Genomic DNA, 23,628 nt, shown 5'->3' with positions numbered 1-23,628 from the left:
ATGCCAAATTCTGGGTAATGCAGCTGAAGCCAAGAACAGCCTCTCACTGTATTCACCGATATCAACTCTCTATAAATACACAAATACATAAGCTGGCACCTGCTCAAGAACATGAGGCCAGAGCTGAGGACTTGGTTTTCTAAACAACAGATAACCATCCCAAATCTCATTCACTATTTGGGGCTGGTTTTCTCTCCCTAGAAAAAAAGGATGAGCATCCCCCACTGTAAAGAGATATCATATAACAAGCAAACATTATACATATTTAAGAGAGATTAATTCAAATACTATTGCATCAATTTAATCTTTTACAGGGAGATGGTGTATATGTGGAAACGTATAGGAGACTTTTCTTATAGGGGAGCACATGACTTTCTTATTTGAATTCTGCAAACCAAGATTTATAGTCTACTTTAAAATTAAAGCTTACAAATTCAGCACTGCAGTCAAACAAGGCATCACTTCCTTTCAACTTTAAGGAGGCTTTTTCCAGCAAGGCTGCCTGCTTGTGTGTATTTGCTCACTAGCATTCATCAGTACAGCCGTAATGCTGAGCACAGACATGAGCCTCCACCTAAGTACTCTCTACACCAGGCAATGTGGCCCCAGCATGAGGACTTTGCAACTGAAGTGCAAGTTAAGAGAGAAGGTGTAGGCAGAAAAAAATAGGGCAATTAATTACATCTGGAGAGCAAGCAGCAGTCACAGCCCATCAGCTGCCCACCTCCATCCTCATATGAGAGACAAGATGTACAGAAAGATTCCTGCTATCCCTTTGGACACAACGACACTCTGCCACAGCTAAGCCCTTTTTCTTCAGGTTAAGACTATGCTTTTGCCTGCCTGGACTGTTCAGACATCCATCTGACCAGCTGGTACATGATGTGCACCCTGGGCATGCCAAACCCTTGCTCCACCTAGACAAGAGCATCCTTACTTCAAAGGGACTGAAATTCCTCTAGTGACAAACTCCTATCCACTTTAAAGCCAGGTGTGGACCAGAAGCCAACCACAAAATGGTCTGCTGAAACAAATTAATAAAAAGAAAACAACTGATATCTGGGATTTCCTTTAAAAAGGCTGCCAATTTCAGGGAGTTAAGGCATTTTGTCAATGAAGGTTACTTTATTGTCCAGGAAAGAAAGCTAACCGCAAAGCCAGCCTTTGTTCTTGCACCTCATCCTCCTTCATGCTCTCTTCCTTGTTTTTCTTAATATCCTATTTTTGAAAAACTGTTAGATTTACTCACTGTCATTCTGCTGGGGCAGACACAAGTTGCTCTTTCGTCTTAAAGATGAATTGAAGCAGAAACCTATTCAAGTCAAGGGAGATGGGCTGTGAAATGACAGCTAAAACTTGACAGGGCACAGCGACAACTGAGATGCAAGGGCAGGGAGGCACTCTTCCGTCTCACTGCCTTCAAGAGCTGCTCATTTTGTGTTTGTTTATTGCTTGCAACACTCTCCTGTGATTATCTAGAAATCAGCTTCAAACTCCTCATGCCCGCTGCCAGCACGCAGGCAGAAAACTTCCAAGATACAGCCAAAACTTGCTCCTTCCATTACACACAGAACATGGGAATCGCCACCTCAGCAGATTTAGAGCCTTACCCACAGTCAGCTCACATCAAGGGGCTTTTACTGTCGCTGGTTTGCCAAGCTTTGGACCAAACCCATGACCTGACATTACCAGGTCCTAGCATGCTCCCCAGACTTCAGAGTGTGGCCAAAGCAGGAGGGGGATGAGCTGAAAATTGCCCTGCTCTAGGAAAGGGGAGCACCTCTGGGACCAGACTTTCCCCCTGCAAACATATGTGGAATTTATTCCTGGCTCTGTTCAACATGCTCATTGATTCCCTTCTGCAAGTTGGTACCAGCCATTTTACCCCTCTGTGGTTTTGGTTCCTGTATTAGCTTTTAACACTGTTCTCAAAGAATGCAATCAATGTAGCTAAGGAGCAACACTGTTTTGAATCAGAAGTGAACTACTACAGAATAATAATAATTTACGGGAATTTTTCCTTCATGTATATTTTACACACATACTATTTGCCTGTAACTTATCTCTAAAGGGCTTCAGGCCACCTATCAAGGAAAAAGAATCAGAGAATGTATTAATATGCTCCTGCAGTCAAAGCAAAATCCCAATGTTCATTATACATCTCTAATTTGAGATAAGTGACTAATGCAAAGGATCACTAGCACACAGCACTATATTATTATTGCTTGTATACTGAATGGATCTTAACTATTAAAGGTATAGCTGCCATTAAAACTGAACTGCCTTTTTAGGATTTCCCACCTTCTAACAAACTATGTGGCCATTCATGTGATGAGTTACAAAACCATGTTCAGAAACCATACTTCTAGTATGGTGAAACACAAGAGATACTAAAGAAGTTCCTCTTTTCACCTGAACACACAGAAATGAAAGCATATTACTAAAGACCCCATTGGTACTCTTGTACTAACCTGTTACACAGTTGTACTGAATGCTTACATTTTAAGTTAGGGTCATGCAACTGTTTCAACAGTTTAATTGCATATATATACCTAGTAACAAAAAAAGCCCAAACCCAGTGTTTTTGTTAGATATTAAGTTTCAAATGTCACCCCGCAAGTTTGCAAGTTCGTTTTTCAAGCAGGAACATATTTCAGTTTTCAGGATGACAAGAGTCACTCATCTGAAAAAATCCATTCCACCTGCTAAAATAAGTCAACTGGTTTAAATAAATGCAGAGCTAGAACAAACAGGAAGGACATATTTTGTTAAATGTTTGTCCTTGTACGATGTGCAATTGTTTTGGATTCTGGATTTTTAACATTATCACCAAACCACAAAAATCACAGAAAAAAAATTCTCTATTAAAACCTGCTCTCACGCAAAACTCAAGAGAAAAAAAAATTGCTTTAGTACTGTAGAGAAAACTCATCTGTTCAAACCGAATTTACTTGTGCTACACTAGCTGGTGAGTAAACAGTATGGGGGCGGGCTGATGAAATCTTTGGTGGGGTAAAAAGGATCCATCTGACAAAAGGACCATCTGATTTCTGCTTTGCAGCAGGCTTGCAAAGGCAACCCAGCAGAGCTTTTGCTTTACATACAGTCTTAACAGCTGGATAAAAACGAATGACTTAGGCACAGCCAAAAGTGGTGCTTAGCTCAAAAGCGTGCTCAGAGCTGGGATTAGTCACCCAAACTTCTTATTCAGTACCAGGCAAAAATTAGGCACACAAACCCATTCATAAGCACCAGCAGCCAGCCTCACCCTTGCCAGCTAAGCAGGTGAAGAATGAGGGATGGATGTGACCCCCTTACTCTCGTGCAGGCAGCTAACCAACTCCCAGCTGCATGGAGGTACAGTCAAGTCTTTACAAAACCCCACAGTGAGCCACTCCTTTCAAATCCCCTGTCCCTTTCATCTAAAAGCCCTGGGGCTACAACTGCTGTGCCAGCATGAGAGAAATTTAGGATAAAATCCCCAGTTTCAGTGAATCTGGACTCCACCCTTCCCTAAACTTTCTGCAGGGCATCCTGGGGAGCTGAAACTCAGGTGCTATGGGAGGAGGATGACCTGCCATTACTTGGGGTACCTCTGGGCTGGGAGTAAATAATTCGCCCAGCTGAGGCTGAGGTTGCCATGACAAATTATGTTTTTATTAAATACCAGGGTAAACAGGAATACAAACTTGTAAGCCTTAATGGCACGGAACTAGTGCAAACCTTCAGGCTGCTATTAATCATGCTTCCATTGCAAATAATTTAAAAAATAATTACTTGGTTTTGTTCTTTGCTTTCTGGATACTGGATTAAGGTGTTAGACTGGCTGATTAATCATTCCTTCCCTGGTATACCTGGAAGGATCCCACTAGCATGGAAAGGAGAGATGCAGCAGCTGTATCTGAAGATATTTATGTGTACCTGTCAGCAGGCAGTAAACGTCCCAGCCACACATCCAGAATGTGTCTGCCCACCCTCCAGCACCAGCACGGTAATTAACAGCTCAAAATATGAGAAATTACAACCCCTCCAAAAGGCTAAAACCTCACTCTTACAGCTTCTTGCTTCCTTGCTGTCTGATCCCCAAGATTCTGCCTGATTTTGCTTTCTAAGTGTTTAGTAATCTGCAGCCTGGTAGGCTAACTGGATGCATTGTACAAACACGTGTCCCATCAAATGTAAATGCCCTCTTGCCTACTGAATGTTGCCTTGTTCTCAGCTGCTCCCAAAGGGCACCCAGAGCTCCTCACCTACCCTCCTCTCATTGTCCAGCTCACAGTTCTCATGCCCCTCTTACTCATTTGCTCTGGGACATAGACAGTCTTTGTTTTTTCAATCTGCCATGATATATTGGTTCTTCTCAGAACAGATTAGACCTTTTGATTTTGTCTCAGGCTGCTCCTCCTAATGAAAATATCTACTAAAGAGAAGGAAAGTTGGGAGTATCCTCCTGTGGGCTCCTATGGCTCCCAGTGTGCACAAGAACGCCGCCACCTTTATCCACACAGCCCATCCTCGTGGACTGACCACATTAACCCCTCTGCATTAGAGGAATTGCTAAATATCCGCTGAAATAAAGATCAGGGCTGGAAGCATGGTACACTCCAGGTGGAGCACACCCAAGCCCTACTGCCTGCCTTTGCTCTGCACTCATACACCTGGGTGACTTGACTCACCTACTATGCCAGTGTGCCCTCCTGTTAGAAGATTTGTCCTTCTGGAGAGCGAGTCTTTCTCAAGAGCTACATTCATCTCCCAGCACTCAGCCATAAGAAAGTAACGTGCTAATGAAGAAAGAGATAACAGACTTCATAGAATCACAGAATGTTTGGGGTTTGAATGGACCTTAAAGATCATCTAGTTCTAAGCCCCTGTCACGGGCAGGGACACCTTCCACTAGAACAGGTTGCTCAAAACCCCATCCAAGCTGGCCTTGAAGACTGCCAGGGATGGGGCAGACCCAACTTCCTGGGGCAAACTCTTCCATTCTCATCACCCTCATAGTGAAGAATTTCTTCTTAATATATAATCTAAATCTACTCTCTTTCAGTTTAAAGCCATCCTCCCTTATCACATCCTACATGCCTTTGTAGAAAGCCCCTCTCCAGATGCCTTCTAGGCCCCTATAGTCACTGGAAGGCTGCTACAAGTCTCCCCAGAGCCCTTTCTTCTCCATGCTGTACAAGACCAACTTTCTCATCCTGCCTTCATATGAGCGGTGCTCCAGCCATCTGATCACTTAAGGGCTTACTGATTGCCACCTATACTGTTCTTTTACTAAGACTTGTCACCCTAATGTCATAAAGATAGACCTTGCCCTGCTATAATTCAGGATCACCTTCACCATCTGAATAGCTCAAATGGGCACAGGAAAGCTTTCCTCAACCACCTCAGTGCAGGACAGCCATCTATGGAGGCAACATCTCTTCTGCCCTGGAGCTCTCAAACAAGGAATAAGCATTTCTGGCTTGAAGAACTGTCCTCCCTTTATGCCCCTAAAGAAAACAAAACATGTCTCCTTCCACCAACCCCTGTCACCCTCCAATTAAACTGTTTGGGTCAGCCAGATTTCAAACACTGAACTCTTAACCCAGTCTATGTTATCACAGCATAAGGCTACCAGCACAGGTGAACCCTCTGCAGCACCCACAGTACTGAGGCTGGAGCTTCCAACCAGACCATCCAGCAAGAACACCACTCCCATGAGAAAACAGATTCCAGCTGCCTGCCCAGGATGGTGCTGCTGGATGCAATAGCATCCTGACATGGGACAGGTTTGGCTCAGCCAAACCTCCCACTTCATGCCTTGTTGAGCTGAGAGGTTTTTTTCAGCTAAAAAGGAAATGTTCAACCGGGTGTTATTTTCATAAGCCACTCAGGGAACAAGGCTTGTAGGAGAAGGTATTAGTTACAAGTAAGCCAGCTTTCATTTCATAAACACCTTTCATTTGTCAAGTGTAATTTTGAGCAAAATAAGATCTATAGTGTCCTCTTGCCTTCACTCAAACACCTCTGAGCCAAACCCGAGGGCCATGTGACACCAGTATCAAAAAATTCTCTGAATTTACATAAAAACAATACCTTAATGGCATAAATTACCTTTTGGATCATTAGCAATGCAAATGGCATGGAGAGGCATTAAGACCAAAACCAGGTTATAAACTTTGCTGAAAGGCGTATTTTTCACACTTTTTTAGTGGAAAATAAGGTGTATTTCTAGTAAGTACTTCAAAGGGAGAGTGCTTTGCCCATAAATGTCTCAGTGCCTGTTTAGTAAAGTGGAATGTGAATATCTGTGAAACCCAAGTGAAAACATGGGGCTATAGAAAATATACAACATATATGTGAACATCAATTCTAAACTTTTACATTCCCAAAGAGTTCAGATGTTACTATTTTCAGACACACCTACAGTTTTATGCTATCTAATGGTATCTAATTTTGAAGCTGCCATGGTTTAAGGCAGCTTCAAAATTATGCTTAGAAAAGCTAGAATAACTAAACAGAAAACCTCTGGAAGACAGAAGGATAATCTATTTCTTTTACTGTCTTTTATGACATCTGTTAATGGCAAATAGCATACTGTTACACTCCAGTTTTGCCTAAGACCCCAGTGTGGAAGACACTTGTCTTTCATATCACGGAGAAAGCATTAACTTCAGCAAAAAAAGAAGTGTCTGCTGTATTCACCAAATTTAGCAGTCCAGAGTTCAACAGTGGTCTCACAGAAACTGAGGAACTCTCATTAATTCCAAGGGGTGAAGGTCACGAAAATCCTAAATATGTTTTACTAATAGAATTCATCTTGTTAATAAGCTGGCATGTGAACCCGTTTTTTCCGGCTGCTGAAAGGAGCTTGTGGTTTGCTTTTATTCTTCTGAACACAATTAGCAAAGCACTCCAGCGGCTGAATAGACCTATTCAGTTGAACAAATTATTCCCAGGCAGGGCTTTTTTTGTAGAAGGTTTTCTTTCTTTTTTTTTTTGAATCTCCCAAAAACTCCCATCCTGGTGCAGTCAGAAGAGACACAAAAGCCTGCCTGTCATTAGTCTTGCCTGCCTGTGCCTGAAGAAAGACAAGTGGGACCTTACACTGCTGAATACATCACATTTTCAGCATCTCTCACAGTGACATGACTGAATTGCTCACTTCTCCCAACCCTTATCTTAGTTGGTGTACAATCCTAATTAAAAGGCTGACGTAAGGCATACACACAAGGAAGAGTCTGGCACGGATGTTATGGATGAGATGATAAACTTTATAAGCATAGCTACCTCCCACATAGCTTTTGTAGTTAACTGTTGGAGTTTGAACAGTTGTTCTTATGGGCACCATATCTCATTTCAAAGGGCTAAAAATGCTCAATAAAACAGACTTGCCCTTTCTAATAGGTAGTAGCATTTCACTGATGTAGTTAATCTGTGTAGCTCATTCTTTCACTGAGATAACTTTGCAGGCAAATTGGGCTCAAGTTCTCTTCTCTTGCTGCTCATTTTCAGTGTGAAGAGGGCTGTGGGTAGGGTAAAAATCCACACATACATCTCGTGAACAATGCTGTCATGTAATTAACACAGCAGAACTTTTGTTTAATTAGTTACATTTTCAGCCTTTAAATGAGAAAAAAAAAAAACAAGCCATGGGTGGTCTGTAACCTCAGAAGAGCAAATACAGCATGCTGTAAAATCATCCCAGCTCAGAATACTAGGTTGGACATAAAAAAAGCATTTATTGAATCCTAAGCCTGAGTCAGGAACAGAAGGTGCATTAAGAGCTTCCCAACTGCAGCTTACCACCAATTCATTAAGTGTTCGGCATTATTTAATAAAAATGGCTTATGCATCTACTTTAACTGAAACACTATTTATTCATAAAAATTTTTAACCAGAGTATCTGTTGGGACTTATTCACACACCAGTTCAGGGACAGTTTCAAATTCTTCCTTCAAGTAAACGCATTCAATTCTCATTGCTGTCTGCCTCACTTAGGCTGCAAGTCTGCAAGCAGAGCTAGGCCTATATTTTGCAATTAAACGAAGGGTCTCAAATAGTTTACAGAGACCAGGACACGTTGCTATTAATGTCTTGGTAAAGTATTAACATTACAGAAGTGAGAAAACTCCTATAATTTGTGTAATAGCATTAAAATGATTCTGCTGTCCTTATGCCTGAATCCCAAATTTGAAAATAAATCCTCTTTTTTTGGCTATTTTATCATAGAATCACAGAATGGTTTGTGTTGGAAGGTACCTTAAAGCTCATCAAGCTCCAATTTCCTGCCTTGGGCAGGGATATCGTCCCCTAGACCAGATTGCTCAAAGCCCCATCCAACCTGTCCTTGAACACTGTCAGGGATGGGGCAGCCACAACTTCTCTGGGCACACTGTGCCAGTGCCTCACCACCCTCACAGGGAAGAACTTCTGCCTAAGAGCTCACCTCAGTCTCCTCTCTGTCAGTTTAAACCCATTTCTCCTTGTCCTGTCACTACATGGCCTTGCAAAAAGCCCCTCTCCATCTTTCCTGTAGCCCCCTTCAGGTACTGAAGGTCTCTTGGGAGTCTTCCCCAGCTCTCAGCCTGTTCCTACACCAGAAAAGTCTGCTTCATCAGAGAAGTTTGTCTCCAGGTAGGCACTTAATAAAATGGTCAGACCTTCTACGGAGCTAGAGTTGTCTCTTGAACAAAAATCATGACACTACTGAGTGCTGAAACAAGGGCTGAGCAGATCTGAGGCTTCAGCCCACAGTTTTTCCAGTTGCATTAACAGGACAGTAACCGCTTTCAGACTCTGAAAGTGGTGACCAAGCAAAGTAGCAATATTTGCTAATGGACTCAGGCAGCTGTTGCAATGGGATGTTGCAATGGGACATTGCAGACAGGGAACATCATCGTTTTTAGCCTCACCCTATGCAACTACTACCTATCCAAACACTTATAAGCTGGTTTCTCAGAACCTCTCTGCCACTCTTATTTTTGAAGCTTAAGGGAACTTTTTGCTTTACAAGAGAGATACCTTTACAAGAGAGAGAGGAGTAAGAGAAATTCTACACTTTCCAGCTCATTCACAAGGGACAAGTTTTTCCACCGTCCCCACTTCCACAGCATAACACACATGCAGAAACAACAGCATTTCCTGACCTTGTAAAGATGTACCCATAACAGATTTTTTTTCTTTTCTGTGTAATCTCACAGCTGGACATGAAGATGGCCAACACTCTGACCCGTTACTCCTCCAAGGGCCGTATGTGTTCTCCATTTGGCAACTGGACAGCTGCAGCTTTAGGACTTTGCCCTTTTTGTCTCCCTTATCTTTCCTTCTGTCATCTGCTTATTTTCCATTTTTATGATATTCTTTTTTGGTAGATAATAATGTCTTCAGGATTAGTGCTGGTAAGAGGCCAGGACAAAATGGCAGCACTAACAACTTTTGTTTGAATTAGGGTCAAAGAAAGATAATTTAGACCACAGACCTGGGGCCCCATTTTCCCATGACATTGGAAAAATCCACACAGAGAAGCAGAAACACTGAATACTTCAAATCCAAACCTCCCTGAGTTTATCCTCTTGGTACACAGCTTGCAGAAAAAGATGAGGTTTGTATTTCGACACCCATGGACAGGACTCAAGATGGACTGTACCACTGACTACTCTTTCTGCATATTTTTTTGTTTTCAGGAGCAGAATCCGGCATGGAAAAATCCACCTCTGTGGCTTCCCACCCCCTCAGTTGAAGGACCTCTCCTCCTAAGCTTCCCTCGGGGGACACAGACTTACTTAGCACGTGCCCAGGCCAAAATTGCTGCTTTCTTCCCATGCTGCCAAAAGATGCGCTGTTAGTGACATGCCCACTGCCCACATACCTTTTAGAGAGGAAGGAACTGGCCCTCAGTTTGGCTTTTTATTTTTCTCCATTATTTTTTAAATGGTTTGGTGTTTTTTTTTTTAAGCCTGAAGGTTAAATGCTTCTCCTCTGAGCACAGCATCAGGGCAATCAGTTAAGGGAATATGCACTATCTCTTTCCCACTGGCCAAAGTGGGGAACTGTAAAATTCATCATAAATGACGAAAAGTAAGGCAGGTAGTTAAAATTCACACACTGTTAACGAAGTAACGCAGCTAATGGCTTTTCATGTGCTCAACCCTAGGGTACTCCTCTTAAAGAGATTTTATTTTCCCACAGGGTTAGGAGGATGAGAAAAAGCAGGTAGGAGAGGCTCTGCTGAAATCTATGTGAATTAAGCATCCATGTAATACCAGGACACCCTGCATTTGAAACCAGACCTCCTTCCCATGACCTGTAGCTGCTCCACAGGGAAACCCAGATCCCTAAGGCCTCCACCATTAGCTTCCCATGAGGACTGATAGCAAGAAGCTGTGGTAGGTGTGCACAGATCCTCCCTCCGCTGCAACATGGAGAGACTGGGAAGGGTGCAGAAAGACAGGTGGGAAATGAAAAGTGGGAAGAGGAGTAGGAGAAGCAGCAGCAGCAAGAGGGCCCCATGCCACTGCCTGGCCCCAGCAAAGGGTGATGGTTTTGTGAGGGAGTGGTTGGAGCAAGATGAAAAGCTCTGGATCACATGTGGGAGTGGGATATAGGGAAAGGCAGCCTCAGAGCCAGGCAGAAGGTGCTCAAGGATTAGTAGGGAGCACAGCACCTGCACAGTTGCCCTGGGACAGCCAGGAGCACTGCCAGCATGGATGGCTGATTGCACAAGCAACCGTGAAGTGAGGAAAGAGAAAAGAGGCCTTCTGGCAGTGCTGATGCTGCTGCGCAAGGAGTCTCCCTGACAAACATTAGTCTGCAAAATCTCCTCCCTGCTGGCATGGGAGGATTTGCTTTCTCATGCATTCTGCCTGACCACAACAGCTCTTGCATCTATCCAGTGTTTACCAACACTGAACCTGCATAAGGTTTGCAGTGGGTCCCCATCCTAAAGAACAGCAAAGCATATCCCTGCCTGTCCCAAAACCACCCGCAGACCACTTCTCTCATCTAGGGAAATGTCAAACTGCCCAGACTAGAAAAGCCACAAAACTGTGGGTGACTGGATTTCTGATACTCAAATTTCTCACAAACCACAACGTAAAGCACATGGCAGATTTTCAAGGTATGTAACTGTTAACTGACACCTGCAAAAGGGCACATGGAGGGAAAAATGGAGGAACAGCACAAATTACAGTCTTATGCCTTGTTAAAAACTCATGTAGCAGGTTCTCCAGAAAGCAGCATCTTGAAATCAGCAGTTGGGATTTATCCAGTAACTCAAGGCAAAGAATGACAAAAAAAGGCCACTTCTGCAGCCTAGACTTTCAAAGATTCACAGGAGTAACATGTCAGTAATGTGATTCAAACTTAACATTTAGATTAGATCAGGGTGGCAAGGCACTGGAACGTGCTGCCCAGAGGAGTTGTGGCTGCCCCATCCCTGGCAGTGTTCAAGACCAGGTTGGACAGGGCTTGAAGCAACCTAGCAGAAGATGTACCTGCCCATGGAAGGGGGTTGGAACTGGATGAGCTTTGAGGTCCCTTCCAACCCAAACCATTCTATGATTTTAGTAAAATATTTCAATAAAATATATTCAAGTTCTAAGAAGCATCAGTTTTCTGAAGACAGCTGAGGTTATAGAATGAACTGCAGGAAAGGTCATTAACACCAAATTTAAATTCATTGCTTATGCTTTGAAGTAAAGATGGTGCCTCCACCTGTGAGGGACATATTGCTTAAAGCAGAGATGAGATAGGTTCCTAAGTGAGAGCTGGCAAATGAGGAAGTTGGGTTGCTTTCTTGAGTTTCTGGCATAAATTCCTAGCTCTCATTTCCTACAGTTAAAGACTGACCAAACTCTCTTCAAGCCTCTTTTCTTTATAAATGAATCTGGAAAGTTCACTCCCCATAATTAGGAAAGCTGACTCTCTGTAAAGTGCTTGATTCAGCATGCAGAATGCTGTGCTATACATGTATGTGCTATACATTCTCACTTTCGCAGAAGACTTTTCTGTGAAGATGCCTAACAAACTAGCTTAGCAGGAGCTCAAAAGCAATTTTCAGAGACAACCTAAATGTGCTTTGTTAAGAAATAAGACTTCCTTTCTCATTCAGGTCAAGAAAAGCTTCATTAGATGCAATACAGAGAGTAATTTTCTGAGACCTAGTTCTATCAAAAAAAAAAAAAATTATTGAAAAAAACCAAACAAGAATAATACAGATTTTTTTGCCTGTTAAAAAAGACAAGTGATTGACAAGAGATGTAGAGAGACCTGGCAATCTGCCTTTCCCCAGTGTTGCTGCTGATGAATAAGAGGATGAACACAGTGCAAGTGGTCATGGATGGCGATGTATAGACCTGGTGCACCTAGACCAAGTCTACTTTCACTATTTCCATTATCCACCAGGAGAAAAAGAAGAAATAAATACATAGAAGATATTATACACGCAGCAGCAGGATTTTATAACTAAACTCAGGTCATTCTGTCCTGATAAGGTCTCACAGCTACTTTTGCTTTAATTAGGTGTGTGGTTTTGAAGATGCTAAGACCTGAAGCCTGTCATCATGTACTTACATAGTCATCCTCATGCAGACCTTGCTTCTGAACAGAACTTTTCACCTCCAGGGAAAATTTCTCAAACTCAGGCTTCACGGACCTCAGCAGAGTGACGGTTTGGAGGTATGAGTATGCTTTCTTGGCTTCAAGGTCATGTTTGTCTCCTCTTCTCCAAGAGCCATTTCCTAAAAGGAAAACAAGAGTATTTCCAACTCCATATGAGGTACTATTACAGGGTTGCCTTCACTTTTCCTCCCAGAAGACCCCTCTACTGCACCTTGGGGAAATGGCAGAATACAAGAGAGAACTGAACCTGCTCCAAGACATGCAGGAAACCAGGCAGGGAAGAATGGCTGTTCGGAAGTAAACCTGCAAACATATGGACAACTTTACTCCCATGCTGCACTTGCTTATTTTTAAAGGGTGGGATGAAGCCTAAGTTTAAGAAAACATCTCTGAGTGAAAAACATGTGCCAGATCTCAAACACAGAGATATTTAAGTGAGGAAGGATTCAGCCACAAAATTTGTTACACATCACTCCAGCAGTGACACTCTTGGGCAGTCAGAAAAGCATCAGTAAAATCAGTAGTATGATCATCACTTTCTTTCTTTTTTGACAGTAAACATAAGTGGAGAATTGCTCAGCTTCCTCAAAGAGAAGGAACAAAGGACCTGCACTTCTCTGGAGGACAAGTCTTTCCTCCTGCTGCTTTTGGCCCTGGGGCAGCTCTTATCACTCCCAGCACAGGGTGGGAGGCACAAAACCACCTGAGCTCTTTTGCCTCACTTTTCTACCACAGGAAAGCTTTATTTACCATAGCTCAGCATTAGCTGAGCTACTCTTTCCCAATACGAAGTTCAACTGGTCAAAATTACTTATGCCAGGACTTTGTTTATCAGACCTGATGAAAACACTGGAGAGCAGCTAACATCCTACTGTCCAGTTTTGGTCTCAGAGGTAGTACTATCCCCTTCAGTGTTTGCACCCTGCCCTTGTTACTGCTTTTGAAAATGAAGAAATGCACATCTGGCAGTGGTAAGCTAGGACATCTTGCTAGCTTCCCCACAAGAGGGTACAAGTCCTGCCACAGCTTTAAAGCTGAAATCCTCTGCCCCAGCTGGGGTTACCTGCATTTCAGAGGTGCAGTATTTAAGAAACATGGCAGAGACTACAGCACAGGGGGCTTTGCTATAGCTTTGATTTACAAATGGAGGTTAAAATGAGAAGGATTATAGACAGGGGGGTCTATAGTCCCCTCATCTAATGATAGTGTTGGTAGAATGTGAGTAAGTTTCTGTCCTGGACACTATGCATACTTGTTTATAAAAATCCTGGCACTGGGAGCAGTGATACATACACTTGCATAACAGCGTTCCGAGAATAATTTACGTATTTAAATTCCTCCATGGACTATTTTGTGGGAGGTCGTCTTGCCACAGTGCTTATGTGCAATTATTGCAGCTTTGGCATCTAGTGTGTCTGCTCTTCTGAAAAATTAAAAATATTCAGAACAGAGGGCAGCAGCAAACTGAAACACAGTCATCTGAACTTCACGGCACAATGCCAATCTTCCAATCACACCCAGTCTTGGGTTTTGTATCTTTTATAAGGTATACAATCTGCTATTGCCAGGCACTGGTAACAAGGAACTTTAAGGGAATTTCTCTACATTTCTCCTTTATGCTTGCTTTCCACATGTGATGACCATCTGCACAAAAGTTAACTTCTGATGCACAGTCGTTTCACTCTCCATGGAAAACACATCCACAAGGAAACAGAAAAACAGGTTTAAAGGAATTATTAGTGATGTCAGGAAATGCCATGTTCTAACTACACTACATCACAAGACAGAGAGTTTTTATTAATCCCTTGGAAAAGCAACAAAACTGGACTACCTGTGATGCAGAGGAGGATGGCGCTGAGGTTCCCACACAAAGGTGGGGCAAACAGATACTGCATGGAGGTCCCACGCCAGGATGGCACAGCCCTGCCCTGCTGGGACAAAGTGCCGCCTACTGGGGGCTGGGTCACTGCAGACACCCACCCCACATCAGCTGTGACACCAGGGTCCCTCCTGGGACAGTGTGCTGAGCCTGGGGACTGCACACTGCCTCATACAACTGTCACTACCTCCTAGCAAATACCATCCCTGAAAGCAAAACCATTCCAAAAAACAGCATCCCCACCTCCTGCAAACACTGTTCTTATGTGACCAAAATTAGAATCATGGAATAGTTAGGGTTGGAAAGGACCATAAGATCATCTAGTTCCAAGCCCCCTGCCATGGGCAGGGACACCTCACACTAAACCATCTCACCCAAGGCTCTGTCCAACCTGGCCTTGAACACTGCCAGGCATGGAGCATTCACAGCTTCCTTGGGCAACCCATTCCAGTGCCTCACCACCCTTACAGTAAAGGACTTCTTCCTTATATCCAATCTAAACTTCCCCTGTTTAAGTTTTAACCCGTTACCCCTTGTTCTATCTCTACAGTCCCTAATGAAGAGTCCCTCCCCAGCATCCCTATAGGCCCCCTTCAGATACTGGAAGGCTGCTATGAGGTCTCCACGCAGCCTTCTCTTCTCCAGGCTGAACAGCCCCAACTTTCTCAGCCTGTCTTCATACGGGAGTTGCTTCAGTCCCCTGATCATCCTCACGGCCCTTCTCTGGACTTGTTCCAACAGTTCCATGTCCTTTTTATGTTGAGGACACCAGAACTGCACACAATACTCCAGGTGAGGTCTCACAAGAGCAGAGTAGAGGGGCAGGATCCCCTCCTTGGACCTGCTGGTCACATTCCTTTTGATGCAGCCCAGGATACGGTTGGCTTTCTGGGTTGCAAAAGGCTGGAAGGACAACTCTAAAGTGTCCCAGCCATCTTCAGTACTTCCCAGGTAGTCACCCTGAGCTCATTTCAGCCAAGGCAAGGAAACCATCAGTTGCAGGGGATGATTCATCTGAGACACTATGGATAGCTAAAGATGAGGTGAATCATTGTCCAGGGGCACCTGCTTCTCTCCTGTGACTCCAAAGGGGGCCCACCTCACACACAGACTTGTACCTATGGCCAGATGAATCACTTCTGATGCATTTCTACTCTACGAGATGAAACACAGCAGTAGCACAGCGGTAACGAGCCACTGCCATCAGCTAGAGGGGTTATTTGATCAGTGATTTCTAGTAAAGTGAAGCCTGCAAAGCTCCCAGTGTCTACAGAAGGGCCAAAACTTCAGTGTTTTGTGACTGCTGACAAGGGTAGACCTTCAGCTTTTTGCTCTGGTTCTGATTAAGGTTGCAATGCCAAATGGTTTTCCCTGTGCCACAAAGGATAACGTCACTCCAAATTCAACTCAACAAAAAGAAAACCTTGATTCTAACCATTGGTTCTGATCTCATTCTGCAACTTTATGTTTCACTTATTTAACTGATCTCCTTACTACCTGTCAAAACTTGGAACTGCTTTAGCTAAGCTAGACAATACATGGAGCAGGATCTGTACTTCCGTACATATCTGTATCTCTGAATTTAAACAGCTACATACCGAGCTCTTCAACAAACATTACTGTTTACTGTAAAATGATCTTAAACGTGGTAGATGAGTAACAAAAAGTTTATGCAAAAGAATTTAGCTCACAATTATCTGATTTCTTAAACAAAATACATCATCGTCTTGTGAATTCAGCTGTTCCCATTGGTTTGCTTTTTGAGGCTTAGAAGACAGAAAAAAACCCAAGTTTTCCTCCTTTCTCAACTCCCACTTGATTTTCAGTTTGAAATGAATTTGTCATTGTAGTGGATAAGGCAGCCCATAGGGTGGAAATTATCTTCTCTGCACCTGCAAAAGAGGGTGCTCCTTTCAAAAGCCATGTTGACACTTCAGCAAAACCTAGTTCCCAGGCATGAACTCTCCTTAGCTTCAGCCACCTGATGCTGTTTAAAACTCAGCAAAAAACACTGCTCCAGTATTACTTTAACTGAGACAGCTGTAAGCAGCTGAGAGCAAGTTTAGTCCCTGCCACACAATCCCATGATATCAAATGTAATTCAGTGTAGGGACATTTCAAAATGCAAATGTATTTAATTTACATTTAAAGTCATATTTTAAATTGACAAATCTGATTCTTTTTACTCAGGGGTGGAATCAGCCACCTTTACCCACTCTACTCTAGTAAATCTGGACAGTCCATGTCCCATCCAGTGCTTTCCTTTCAACACAACACTACTGAACATTTTTGCAGATGCAGTTTCTGATCAAAAGCTAAAACAAATTAGATATGTGGATCCCCCAGCACAGAGATGACTTCTGGAGACCCAGGCCCTGTGGCTGCCCATGGCTCTGGCCATTGCTGGTGCCTCCTTTCAGCCACCTTCAAGAACAGCAGGGCACGGGCAGCGAGGAATACCCTGCCCTGAGATGTGACAGTGACAAGCTGGGGATTGTGCAAGCTACCCAGAGCTGAGCACACACGCCACAGCATGGGGTACCCACACCTGGCTGCTACAATCATTGTCTTCTTCTGGTGCTGCTCCCCCTACAACTAAGCAAGTAACACCTATAGTGTATTTGGGACCTTGTGATCCACCAGTGGCACCTAGAGTCATCAGCTTTTTCACTTCTTGCAATATCAGAGCCCCAGGGGAAGATAACTGCAACCACAGGGAGAGACAGTGGAATATTTTGGGACTCGGTGCCGCATATTTTGAGCCTAAGAGATCTAAAAATATTACCAGGCTTACAGAAGATTTTGTAACATACTTGGGCAGGAAGAACATTACCATATGATGAGCTGTTGAAGAGTTCAATATTGAAGAAAGCGTAGTCCCCATTGGTCATTCCTTGCCGATGAGCAGCCAGCATGATGTTCCTGATTGTGTCACCTCTGGCACACATGATTACAACTGGTGGAAGAAAATGAGGAACACAGATAAGAGGCAGTTCAAGAACTTCAGGGAACAGGCTGTTAAAGCATGAGCGCTGCCGGAGACAGTGACCCCAGCTGTCCTCTCAGTATTGCAACAAACATGCCAACACAGATAGCAAACAAAGCTCATTTCCCAGGCTGCTGATGGAAGACAGGTACCAAACATGGACGCTTCCTCCTTCCTTGTCTCCTCTGAAAATAATTAAATAATATATATATATAAAAAGATATATATAATTTAATAATTTATATAAAAATAATTAAAGTTCTTTTTATCCCTCCAACATGTGGTAAGTTCTGGCCTCAAAGTTCTTCAACTGCATGTATTTGTGGAGTCGATTGCAACCATAAGCCTTCGTTGTTACTTCTAAGTGTCATATACTGAAAAGTACTTAGCGAAGTCCACTACGTAAGACAATCTCAAGATAAAGAACTAAGATGATACAATGGCATTATCATTTTAATTTCCAGTCCATTTAACAGTTTGGTGTAGAGTCATCTTGCCTACAATTCAGCTACCTAAAATTTAAGTATCTGGTGTAGAATTTGTTGCCTCTCTACCATTAACAGAGAGAAGCATCTCTGCAGCTAAGGACAACCTCTTCAGAATGTGACTTTCTCTCCAGGGACTATACAATAAGCCTAGTCAACGACCTTTGAAATGACACTTAATATTCAGAAATGGGAAAAGCAAATGCCACTTTCTGTGAAGATTAAAGGTGGTTACAAGATTAAATGCCACAGAGACTTGTTTATAAAGGCGCTTTGCTGCTACAATAGGACCTACAAGTCCACAAGTGTGCTCCATGCAGGCACCACAATCCACTTTGTGACAACTGTGGTTGAGAAGCCTCTTCCCTAACCTGAGGGCAGGAGGCAACTACTTCCCTTGCTACCCCTTCCCTCTGCAAAGGGAAAGCACAAACTCAGGTGAGGTCTTCAGCAGTTGTGACACAGCTCCCCCACTGAGCATGTTACACTATAAACTTCTTTATAGGTTTGTAAGTCTGTGGCTGTGAAGCTACCAACATCAGAGGGAGCTGCAAAGTATTGTACCAGTGTGCACTTTGGGGCTATATCCTACAGCAAAGTCATAAGAGATCCTGTTGGGATGATAATCCAAAACCAACTGCACACACGTTTCCAAGAGCACCGTCACACATGGCAGGGCTCAAAAGATACAACAACGTACGCAAATATTTTGAACCCAACAATAAAACTGAATCAAAACTACATTCAGCTTTTCTGCATAGAAGTGTTTGCTGTTGTAAGAAATGAAAAGGCCAAACCGGCCAAATCTTTTTCACACACAATGAATCTTCTCCTGTCGCTTTGCTGGTTGGATGCCACCACAGGCATACAGCTCCATATGAGCCGCTGGGGTTAGTCATGTTCAGTACGTCCCCACACTTCAGGAGAGTTATACCATGCATAGCTCTATCTTACCAATTATAGCAGCACAATATAATAATTTCCAGAGCAACAGAGCAAGATGTATTTCATGACCATTGTGAAGTATATTAGCATGAAGGAAAAGAAGAAGAAAAAAGAAATTCTTACACTAAAATTTGCATCAAATCTTTTCCAGATGCACATCAGGAATGAATTTGTCTCACTGTTCCTAATTTCTGTTTAGGTGAGAGATTTCCTTTTGAAACATTTCCTTGTACTCCCAATTCTCCCTTGACTTTGCCTTTATAATTCACATTTTTCATAAAGCTGTAATCTGGAGATGGAATCAAGGAGATTCCCACAACACTAGTAACAGACCTTGAGAAAAAGGAATAAAGAAAGAGTGTGTGTGTGGGTAAACCTACTTTAAAATGTATTAAATCATATTTTGTAAGACTCTAAAGGAAGGTAAGGGAAGTAATATTAACCGCTTGGATGTGGTTTTTAACACAGCAGGAGAGCTAAGATTACATATTTTAAGATTCTGAAGCAAATAAGCTACGGGCATGTCTCTCGCAATCTTCAAGAAATGTAAATTATGTCTACGTAATCTGCATCTGTACTTTACTATTGTGTATATACAAATGTGTGCGTGCAAACACATACATAATGTCTTCCCTCCGGTATAATAAATGTAGACCACAGTAATTCTAATACTAATATTCCGAATTTATTGATTAGGATTATTGACTCATCCTGCAAATACCTGACAGTTTAATTCCAGTTCCCTGTGCTACACGCACCCCCTCACTATATGCCTATGCCAGAATGCATTTAAGCACAGTCCAGCGTTTGTGGACAGCATTATGGTAAACCCGAGCCTACAGCATCGTCTGCAGCGTGGCTAAACAAGCCTGCAGAGCAGCTTGAACTACTAATGAAATTCATTAAAGTGGTTAACTTTTATTATCATATTTTACATCACAATTTTGTTGTGGCTCCAAGACTTGAGCCTTTTGCAGAGGCTCCAGGGACTGAGCAGGCAGCCCCTGGCAAACACTGGTGCATGGGCAAGCATGCCCCTGCCTCCAGGACCATCGAGAGCCTGGTGCAAGCCCCCAGCCAGCAGCAACCTAGCCCATGGGGCCAGCCTCTGCCACACATCCCCAAGGGCCAGCTGGTGGGGCAGCTTCTTTCTCAGCCCTGGCAGAGTTTTCCACAGGTCTCCTGTATTTGCTTGAATGCCCACTACCACTCAGGCATCTCAAGGAAACCCAAACATTCAGATAGGACCAGCACCAGCAGCAATCTCTGTAAACAGAGAAGGTGCAGGGTCAGAGCCAAGGACAGTGTCACCGTAGCCCTTAAAAACGGGTGGGAAACCAATCAATCAACCAAAAACATTCCTAGAAAGAGCTTTGGATAATGTCTTGTTGCCCACAAGCCCTAATACCCTACTGGGGGACCTCCAACGAGTTCATAGGAGACATGAAAACTTCACCTGGTCAGCTAAAGCACACGGTGCACCCTTCAGATGATATATGACTTCTAAAATATTGTGACAACCTAAAAGATGCCATGAGCAGCAGGACCTCCTCAGGCGGAGGAACATGCCAGCAGAGTCCTGCGGTCAGTCTTTCAAGTAAAAAAGGCACAAGTGGAACCTGAAGGGCCCAAAGGGCACAAGGAGGGGAAAGAAGACACAGCACTGCTTTTGTTTAGTCATTTGGAAGTTACAAACTGATGCAAGACTAAAGGTCTCAGCTCAGCAAGCATTTAAGCCCAGGCTGAAAGCAAGCCTCTCTTTCCTGACTATGCAGACTTAAGAGCAGGGTTCTCTTTAGCCATCAGTCATGTTCCCATTGCATAGCCACAGCTCCCTATGCCTAAAGGTGAATATTGTCTTTTTCTGCTGTAAGCATGCTGCTATTCTCTTAGCATCAGGAAAGCTGAGCACGCACACACACACACACACAAGTTATGCTGGTTAAAAAAGAAAAGCATCTTTCCCCACACAGCAGTTTCCTCTAGCACCTACACAAGTTCCCTTGTCCCCATTCAGTGTATTTCCCACATGGCACTTACTAGGAAAGTTCTACTTTAACCACCTGCTTCAGTGAATAAAGAATTAAAAAGCCATAAGCTATTAGTCCTCAGGTATTTCCCACCCACTCCTGAGCACATTAAGGATTTCACAGCAGCGTTAACAACACCTGCAGTGCAAGGTTACTCCATCCGCAGCCTACAGCACCCAACACCAGTTGTGACAGCCACACACAGCATCATCTTTATCAGTCCAATTTGGATGTTATTTTAACATTCTATAACCAGAGATGAAGAAATTGTACATAACACTTTGCACACACCTACACCTCTTTCAGAAAACAGCTAAGGAATTTCTTCAATGCTATCCTGCTGCCTGCTCCTGATCCACACCTTTTCTTTTATTTTAATAACTTAGTGGGGAAGCCCCTGGCTGCTAAAAGCCTCTAAAAGAAAATGCCTTTTCAATTACCCATGTATCCGCACGTTGCTCGGCACGACCTCACTTTAAAACCCATCTAACTACAATCTGCACATCCCAAAGCGCTCTGAGCGGTTTACTACTTCATGATGCAAAACCAGTTCATCTAGCCCACGGGTAACTTTCCAAGATGTTTTAGAAGCCATTTATCTCCACAGCGTTTTGCTAACAGTTGGTGGCAATATTATTGCACACACAGGTTTTGCATCCACACATCCCCCAAAATGACCACTTCCCCTAAATGCATTTGTTATTTATGAGGTACTCAACAGGGCTTCCTATGGCAGGAGCAGGGAAAAGGATCCCCGCTGCAAGACACAGCAGGGTGAGAAGAAAACATTTTTGCTTAGACTTTGAACCTACAGAGAGTGACTGTGCTAATTTCAGAGAATAAGCAACTGATTTGCTGCTCCGCAGATGCAGGCGATTTTGGCTAACCCAGACCTCTGGCAGAAAGCTCATTTCTTAACCATGCCACAGAACCCTCCCAGTGTGGTTCCTGAGGGTGAGTTTCACTCTTCGCGGTGGGGTGCAAAGCTGTGATAGACTTCTGTGGGCACGGTTTTCACTCAGGGCAGTTGGTCCCTGTCCTTTGCGGGATGCCTGGCCCAGGGATGCCGGCCCACGTGCCTCCCCCGTCCCACAGGATCTTCCCTCTGCAGTGCTCCCACCACCCCTCCCTGACCCCATCCACCACCGCGGAACCGAGCCAGGCATCCACCGCCACTCACCCCTCTCGCCGGTCTGCAGGGCGCGAACAACGTCGTCGATGTCGAGGTGCCGGCTGCTCTCGTCGAAGCTGTGCACGGCCATGTGGAAGGCCTCCTCTTGGAAGACCACATGGACGCCCTCCATGGCGAAGTAGCAGCTGCGCTCGGGGTTGCTGTCGCTGTAGAGCAGCGTGGCCCGGCTCCACTGGTGGTGGCGGAATAGGGCCAGCAGCATCTCGCCCATCTTGGCATAGGCCGGGGCGACGCGGGTGAGGTGCGAGTACTCGCCGCCCTTGGCGCCGAAGCCCGCGGCCAGCGCCCCCGCCGACAGCATGGGCACGTCCCAGTGCGCCGCCAGCCGCGCTACCGGCGCCGCCGCGTACTCGCAGACGGGCCCCAGCAACAGGTCGGGGCGGCGGTGCTGCAGGGCCACCATGTCCACCAGGCTGAACAGGGCGCGGTTGCCGCACGCCGAGTCCTCGTAGGTGAGCTGGAATGTGTACCCGGGCGGGAGCCCGGCGCCGCTCTCCCGCAGGCTCCGCACCGCGTACTCGATGGCGGGACGCACCCGCCCCAGCGAGAAGAGGTAGGTGTCGTCCTGCGGCAGCAGCACCAGCACCCGGATCAGCTTCTCCTCCTCCTCCTCCTCCGCTCCCGCGGAGCCGCCTCCCAGCGCCGTCCGCGCCGCCAGCACGCAGCAGAGGCTACCGAGCAGCCAGGGCGGCATCGCGCCCGCCCCCCCGAGACGCCCGAGCTGCGGAAAAGTTTTCTTCCCCCCTCCCTTCCCCTCCCGCCTCGAAATTGTTCGGTCGTGTTTTATTGCTCAGGTGTTTGGCGGGTTCACAACCTGTCCCCGCCTGCGGGTTACGGATGGAGCATCTCGGCTCTGCTTGTCTTGTTCTCTTATAGACTATGATTATTACTATTACTACTACTGCTGCTGCTGCTGCTGCTGCTAGTACTAGCGTCTTCCCCCGCCCGCCCCCCCCGCCGGATTCCCCCGCGGGGCTGCCGCGCTGCGCCCGCCCGCTTAAGTAGCGCGGTTCGGCGGCGGTTCTCCGCACGCCCCGCGCGGCGCGGCCGGGTTTGTGCGTAGGGAGGAGCCGCAGCCGTGCTCCCGCCCCCCCCCCCCTCCACGCCCCCCCGCACCTCTGCTGCCGGCCGGCACCGCTGGGCGGGGGGAGCGCTTATCGCCAGAGTCTGGGTGTGCGTGGACCGCCTGCTCGGCCACTGCCCTCCGCTCCAAGCGAGCCCCTGCGACTGCGAGGAAAGGGACCCATCGCGCTCTCATGTGCTTAATGTTTTGGGGTTGCTTCAGCCTGCTTAAGCCGCTCTTTCCTTTGCGTAGGAAAAGCGTTTGATCCCCCTCCGCATTCCCGAGGGCTCGGTGCGCGGCAAGGCTGGGGGATTTGGGGAAAGGGGCTTGAAGCATCAGCAGTGGGGGATGCAGGCAGCGCCCTCAGGAGCGCTGCGGTAGGGCACAAGCAGGGCTGCTCGGCTCCCATCTCCTTACCTGAAAAGGTGCCCGTGCTCCCGGT

The 23,628-nt window shown here is 45.1% G+C and overlaps 1 protein-coding gene across 2 annotated transcripts in view; it reads right to left on the bottom strand.

Moving 5' to 3' along the window:
* NPR3 (natriuretic peptide receptor 3) overlaps window positions 1-23,020 on the bottom strand; it is a 40,721-nt gene extending 17,701 nt beyond the window's left edge. For both annotated transcript variants that reach the window (XM_057431157.1, XM_057431158.1), the window contains exons 1-3: window positions 22,112-23,020; window positions 17,319-17,441; window positions 12,559-12,725 (exon numbers count right to left, since the gene is read on the bottom strand). In XM_057431157.1, coding sequence (XP_057287140.1) covers window positions 12,559-12,725; window positions 17,319-17,441; window positions 22,112-22,817 — 996 coding nt within the window. In that variant the 5' untranslated portion in view covers window positions 22,818-23,020. The remainder of the gene's footprint in view (window positions 1-12,558; window positions 12,726-17,318; window positions 17,442-22,111) is intronic.
* Between the last annotated feature and the right edge of the window lie 608 nt (window positions 23,021-23,628).

Source organism: Pezoporus wallicus, unplaced genomic scaffold (genome assembly GCF_028554395.1).
Source record: "Pezoporus wallicus isolate ANWC-B61680 ecotype Strahan unplaced genomic scaffold, APGP_CSIRO_Pwel_v1 contig_8692, whole genome shotgun sequence".
NCBI lineage: Eukaryota > Metazoa > Chordata > Aves > Psittaciformes > Psittacidae > Pezoporus > Pezoporus wallicus.
The sequence above is the reverse complement of the archived record's forward strand: the minus strand, read 5'-3'. Positions and strand labels throughout refer to the sequence as shown.